Source organism: Gymnoscopelus braueri (genome assembly GCF_963280865.1).
Source record: "Gymnoscopelus braueri genome assembly, chromosome: 18".
Taxonomy (NCBI): domain Eukaryota; kingdom Metazoa; phylum Chordata; class Actinopteri; order Myctophiformes; family Myctophidae; genus Gymnoscopelus; species Gymnoscopelus braueri.
This window is the reverse complement of record NC_137618.1, coordinates 8,590,500-8,597,999: the sequence shown is the minus strand read 5'-3', so window position 1 is coordinate 8,597,999 and position 7,500 is coordinate 8,590,500. Positions and strand designations below refer to the sequence as shown.

General features: G+C 43.9%; 1 protein-coding gene across 1 annotated transcript in view; it reads left to right on the top strand.

Moving 5' to 3' along the window:
- The window catches only part of ccdc141 (coiled-coil domain containing 141), a gene marked incomplete at its 3' end in the record, with an annotated part of 49,068 nt that overhangs the window by 3,528 nt on the left and 38,040 nt on the right, over positions 1-7,500 (top strand). The window contains 2 exon segments of the mRNA XM_080456782.1: positions 1,161-1,283; positions 2,049-2,279. Of these exon segments, the coding sequence (XP_080312908.1) occupies positions 1,161-1,283; positions 2,049-2,279 (354 nt within the window).

The following is a 7,500-nucleotide window of genomic DNA, read 5'->3' as shown; positions in this document are numbered from 1 at the left end:
CTCCAAACTCCAGGCGACTCAACACAACCGGTATAGTTGCTGCTGGGCCTTTTTCCTCACATGCGTGGTGTGTGTCCCACTTGAACTTCTCCTCGATGTTGTACTCCAAGGAACTTGAACTCACTGACCTTTTCAACTGCAACGCCATCGATGAAGATATATAGGGCCGTGCTCTCTCCTCGGCTTTCTGGAGTCCACGATCAGCTCCTTGGTCTTGCTGACATTGAGATGGGGGTCATTGTTGACAGTCGTGTGTGTGTGTGTGTGTGTGTGTGTGTGTGTGTGTGTGTGTGTGTGTGTGTGTGTGTGTGTGTGTGTGTGTGTGTGTGTGTGTGTGTGTGTGTGTGTGTGTGTGTGTGTGTGTGTGTGTGTGTGTGTGTGTGTGTGTGTGTGTGTGTGTGTATAGAGTATCAGGCTGTAGTGATGTGTGGACAGGTATATGTGTTTTACAACACATTTTACAACTACAAGATATTTATGTCAGATGTTTGGATCACAGTCCGTCTCCTGGGTGTGTGTGTGCGTGTGTGCGTGTGTGCGTGTGTGCGTGTGTGTGTGTGTGTGTGTGTGTGTGTGTGTGTGTGTGTGTGTGTGTGTGTGTGTGTGTGTGTGTGGTTTTATGACACCACACTGTCACCACACAGTTTGGAATGTAGTTCCACTAGTTGTAATTTGATTATATATTTAACGACACATAAATGAAACAAACACCCAATTTCTACTTTTAAATCCAGGCTAAATATAAGTATTATGTTGTAGTGAAGTGGTAGAAAATATATTTACTCAACTAAGGTACTTCAGTACATTTTTGAGGTAGCCTACTTTTACTTTCCTTACTTTCCTTTACTTTTCATACATTAACCAATTGAACAATATTTCATAATTCAGCTATACGAGAATAGCTGATCTAGATTGTCTATTTTCGAAGAAAAAACCCAATTAATTTATAGAAACTTTGAAAAGAATTGTGAAATGAGTCATTCATAATGAGTACTTTTACTTCGGGACTTGAAGTATATTTTCATGGCAATACTTTTGCACTTTTACTCAAGTCAAATTCTGAATGCAGGCCTTTTTTTCTTTTTTTTTTACCATAATATGGTATTGCTACTTTTACCTATAAGTAAAAAGTCTGACACCACTGATCTGTACGAACGCAGAGCGGCTCCCTGGTCCACCTGCAGCTGACTGAAGCCCATCCAGAGCTTTGTGAGATCGGATCCAACCAGGAAGAGAACCACACTCTGCTACAGGAACACCAGGACCTGCTGAACAAACTGAAGGTATTAGGTATACACGCACACACACACAAAACACATCGCACACACACACACGCACGCACGCACGCACGCACGCACGCACGCACGCACGCACGCACGCACGCACGCACGCACGCACGCACGCACGCACGCACGCACGCACGCACGCACGCACACACACACACACACACACACACACACACACACACACACACACACACACACACATCGCACACAAACACACACACACACACACACACACACACACGCACCCACACGCTCTCTCTCTCTCTCTCTCTCTCTCTCTCTCTCTCTCTCTCTCTCTCTCTCTCTCTCAGCTGCCCTACCGTCTCTCCTATACACTGTCTCCCTCTCAGCTTTTCTAATGTCTGTCTCTCCTACACTGTCTCCCTCTCAGCTTTACTGTCTGTCTCTCCTACACTGTCTCCCTCTCAGCTTTCCTAATGTCTGTCTCTCCTACACTGTCTCCCTCTCAGCTTCTCCTGCCGTCTGTCTCTCCTACACTGTCTCCCTCTCAGCTTTCCTAATGTCTGTCTCTCCTACACTGTCTCCCTCTCAGCTTTCCTAATGTATGTCTCTCCTACACCGTCTCCCTCTCAGCTTCTCCTGCCGTCTGTCTCTCCTACACTGTCTCCCTCTCAGCTTTCCTACTGCCTGTCTCTCCTACACTGTCTCCCTCTCAGCTTTCCTACTGTCTGTCTCTCCTACACTCTCTCCCTCTCAGCTTTCCTACCGTCTGTGGGTTGATATCATTGTGTTGTTGTTTAGAAACATGAGCGTGGGGTGGTTGCTCTGCTGGAGCAGGCCGACCGCGTGGCGGAGGAGAAGAGTGCAGATGGAGGGATGACGGAGGAGGAGGAGAGGAGCGGGAACCAGGGCTTGGTGTACGAGGCCATGGCAGACAACCTGAGCGAGGGATGGACCGTTCTGATTGGGCTGTTGGAGAGACGACATGAAGTGCTGCAGCTGGCCTCAGCGTTCTACCAGACAGCTCAGGAGGTACAAAAACACAGCAACTTTAACCCATTAAGATTGGGAACGCATCTGTGTGTCATTTTTTGATTTCTCTGGCTATTCAAAAATAGCAGATATACAAGCTCATAGCGCGGCACCGAGTGCCGCGCTATGAGCTTGTAGATCTGCTATTTTTTGAAACATCTTGAAAATGTGTGCAAATATTTGAATATATATATGTATCTTTAAAGGATTTTTTTTCTTCAAATCTTTGCTTCTGGGGGTCCCTGTTACAAAATATTTTGAGATGGGGGGGGGGGGGGGGTGAAAAAGTTTGAGAACCACTGATGTAGAAACATAGGTTTTAAAAAAAAACTGCAGGATTTAGACGACATTTGTAGAATCCCCCAGAAGCAAAGATTTGAGTTAAAAATGTTTGCTTTAAAAACATATATATTAAAAAATGTGCAAAAACATTCACGATTTTAGAAAAAAATAGCAGATCTATACAAGCTCATAGCGCAGCACTCGGTGCCGTGCTATGAGCTTGTAGATCTGCTATTTTTTTAATAGCCAAAGAAATCTGAAAATGACACAGATTCTTTCCCGGTCTAAATGGGTTAAGACCTGAGGCTGAATCTACCGCTGATTCTATCCTGCTGACAGGATGTACGCTACATACATCCTGTCAGCAGGGAGTGTTGGGCGGGAGGAGTAGGACGAAGGCCCTACTAACTCCTCCCGGTGGGGGCTCCTCACTGGCAGGTGAGTCAGTAAGATACAACAGCAGTGACAACACAGGAATGTGTGTGGGGAGGAATCAATTGGCATAACGACGGCTAAATTGGGGAGAAAAACGGGGTAATTTCTTTTTTGGCTCTGTGGAATTCTCAAAACAAAAAGGTAGCAGTTTCAATTCCTACAACAGTCCATATAATTCTACCGAGGTGACCCTGAGTCAGACACTCAGCCCTCTGCACTCAATGTCATTCTTTGAGTCATGCAAATGCATGAGATAAGTGACTAAACTGACAAATCATGTGGTGTTGTGATGGTTATATTGTTCCAGACAGACAGACAGACAGACAGACAGACAGACGTAGATACAGTAGGTGTGGTGATCGATGCCTGTGTGTTGGCTGGCTCCCACAGCGTGCCTGGGAGCTCCCATTGTTTGTGGCAGTGACCCCGGCCTACCTCCTGGATGCTATCTTCTCCCTCACTCTCACACAGACATACAGACATACAGACATACCGGCATACCGGCAGGCAGACTGACTGACTGACTGACTGACTGACCAATCTGGGAACCCAGATCCAACTGAAAATGAAAAACAGCGACCTCTGCTGTTTGTTCTATGTCTGTTGGCTCTGGGCGGAAGAAAACGTAACACCAGTGCGCAAGGAAACCGGGGTTTAGGTCTGCCTTCAGCTTTCACTTCCGGTGGGTGCCACTATGTTTTCATTCCCACTAACAATATTTCTACACGGAACACTAACACCACTTCTCCCAGAGAACATGGATCGTTTTGGTTATAAGCCCACTTGTTTCTATGATGAAAGAGTAAGTTAAAATGTGAATATCTTTCCGTGGTTTTGTCTGCTCCGCGGACGCTATTGTTAAATTAGTTTGGGTTTGTTTCGAGGGGGAAAGATCGACGGACATGTGAATCCCGCCCACTACATTTGATTGGGTAAAGCGCGGCCTGCTCCCTGATCTGAAGGCACGCCCACTTGTAGCCAATGCTCGTTATGACGAACCTCCCCGACAGATTCCAACGCAGTGCAGAATCTGTTCTTGAGAGATTACTGACTGACTGACTGACTGACTGACTGACTGACTGACTGACTGACTTTTATTGACTGTATTATTTATGTATGTTTATGTTCTTGAATTTATGTGAGGGGACCACGATGGAATTAAGTCTCTGACTTTATTGTATTTATTTTATGTGTGATGGCTGCTAGCAATTAAATAAATAAAATAAAACTGACTGACTGACTGACTGACTGCTGACTATGAGATTCAATTCAAAGAGGCCTCACAGGTAGTTTGTGGTACTATCTGTGTAGGCCCTATAAAGAGAAGGTGCATTCGCCATCTGTTTTGAATAAGAGGTGTCATGTTTTGCAATTAATTAAACTTACATAAACTATTTATGTTATTAAGGCTTTGTGAGTTCCATTTAAAATAAAGTTTGACCATGACAGAGGCGCGCCGACTCAGTAGACCTTGAGGCCGAGGAGTCGCGCCCGAGCGCCTCAAGGCGCGAGTGCCCGCGGCGACCGGCCGATGGTCTGCTAGTCGACTCAGCGCCGTCCGAGTTATGTACCGATAAGCACAGAATCGTAAATAATATTGGTGGGGACTGCGTTTGCCCCACTGACTGTGTAATTAAACTTACATAGACTATTTCTGTTTTAAAGGTTTGTGATTTCTGTTTGACTGTGCAGGGCAGAGGCGTCAATTCTCTGAGTCATGGTAACCGCAGACCCTCGGATTTAAAATTATTTCCACTCTTTCTTAATTCCAGTTAAGGATGTGTTTACATTATATTTTATAACTAAGGGATAGGTGCTAAAAGGTTACAAGCTTGGAATCCAGTTAGCATATCTACAGTTCTGCTGTTCACACCTCCATTTTGGAAGACAATGAGCTCCCTGTGGATGGCCCAATTGCTGATGGCTCTTGGTATCAATGTGTCTTCATTAATATTCTCACTAACTCAACAATGAGATCTCCCACTCAACTATGTGGTTTGATGTAGGTGATCAACTCCATTGTTTAGTTTAGTGAGAATTTGTGAAGGGTTTCAGTTCTGTTGGGCAGTTTAAAAGTTTAAACCACCTGGATATTTTGTGCTAAGTCTTGTGATCCATTCTTTTTCATGGAATCTTCTCTGTCCAATTGTCCAGCGGTCATTGTATTCCAAGCCACATACCTTTATAGCCTCAATTCCATGTGTCATAAAGTGTTGAACAATTAACAAATGGGTATCCTTTTCATTATTAATGGTATATTTATGTTGGCTTATTCTAATTGCTATGGAGTTGCTCGTCTCTCCTACATATTGTAATCCACATACTTGGCAAGTAATCAGATAAACACAATTTCTGGTGTTGTATGTGATGTTCTGTCTTAGGATAATTATATTTTTGTTTGTCCTGTTTTTAACAGTTTGTTTTGGGCTAAAGTAGTTAGGCCTTGTCCTAATTACCTGGTTCCAGGGTTTTAATTTGCTGTGGACCAAGTGGTCTTTTAAGTTTTTGTTTCTCCTGTAGGCCGAGATTATGTTGAAGTTCTGTAAGAGGTCCCCTCCCCTGTTTTCAAAATTTCTTTTGATGGCTCTGTTTGCCAGTAAACTTTGGCTAGAAAATGTGGTTACTAAAGCTAGTGTGGGTTTCTCATTCCTTATTTTCACTTCCTGGAACGTGTTGTATGCTTTCCTGAGAAATGTTCTTGTATATCCACGTTTCCTTAATGCTGTGAACAGAGTCTTGTAGGCTTTTTCAAAATCTGCTGCTTGTGTGCAGATTCTCTTGAAGCGTAGGAGCTGTGACTTGACTATTCCTGCAAAACAATGGGTTGGGTGGAAGGAAGTTTTGTGGAGCAATGCATGTGTATCAGTCTCCTTAAAAAATACCCTTAAATCCAGTTTGCCGGTGGTATTGAAGTCTTTTCCTTTGAAGACTGTCACATCCAGGAAGTCAATATGTTCTTTGTTAGTGACATATTTCACTGTTATTGAGGCATGATGTGTGTTTAGGATTTGGATGAACTGCTCAAATTCCTCTGTGGAGTGCTCAAAAACTCCAAAAATATCATCTAGAAACCTGAAATAATGTGTGGGTTTGAATCTGCACTTTTTGAGTGCGGTTTCTTCCCACAAAGCCAAATAAATGTTGGCATAAGATGGTGCAAATTTCTTTCCCATGGCTGTTCCACTGATCTGAAGGAAGGTTTTCCCATCAAATGTGAAATCGTTTTTGGTCAAATTTAATTCTAGCAATTTTAATAGTTTAATAGACTGACTGACTGACTGACTGACTGACCAATCTGGGAACCCAGATCCAACTGAAAATGAAAAACAGCGACCTCTGCTGTTTGTTCTATGTCTGTTGGCTCTGGGCGGAAGAAAACGTAACACCAGTGCGCAAGGAAACCGGGGTTTAGGTCTGCCTTCAGCTTTCACTTCCGGTGGGTGCCACTATGTTTTCATTCCCACTAACAATATTTCTACACGGAACACTAACACCACTTCTCCCAGAGAACATGGATCGTTTTGGTTATAAGCCCACTTGTTTCTATGATGAAAGAGTAAGTTAAAATGTGAATATCTTTCCGTGGTTTTGTCTGCTCCGCGGACGCTATTGTTAAATTAGTTTGGGTTTGTTTCGAGGGGGAAAGATCGACGGACATGTGAATCCCGCCCACTACATTTGATTGGGTAAAGCGCGGCCTGCTCCCTGATCTGAAGGCACGCCCACTTGTAGCCAATGCTCGTTATGACGAACCTCCCCGACAGATTCCAACGCAGTGCAGAATCTGTTCTTGAGAGATTACTGACTGACTGACTGACTGACTGACTGACTGACTGACTGACTGACTTTTATTGACTGTATTATTTATGTATGTTTATGTTCTTGAATTTATGTGAGGGGACCACGATGGAATTAAGTCTCTGACTTTATTGTATTTATTTTATGTGTGATGGCTGCTAGCAATTAAATAAATAAAATAAAACTGACTGACTGACTGACTGACTGACTGACTGACTGACTGACTGACTGACTGACTGACTGACTGACTTCCCAGCACTGAATGAGCAAGCCTGTTATTTGGTGTTTTATGGAAAAGCCATTGTAATCTGTTTTGAGAAAGACGTCATTGTTTTCTCTATCAGCGTGACGCTCGTGCTTCACTTTAGTCCTGTCTGTCGGGACGAGCTCTGTCCTACGGTGACAGCAGTGTCACATGGTCATCGCCGCTATTGTTTAGATTTCATCGGAACCCTGACCTTTTATGGTCATGAGTTTTGCTCCATAATATGCCACAAAATGGAATGATACTATGGATCATTCATTCCACCAAAAGTAACTAAACAACGTGCCATCCATGTCTGTATCAACAGCTCTTGCGTGAGGACAGGAAATGTGTGGGGTACGTAATGTGTGACGGTCAGAGCTGTTTAAACAGGTCGTGTTGTCCCACAGGGTGTTTCTAATAGACCACTGATGATGGGCCTGTCAACACACAGCGGCAGAT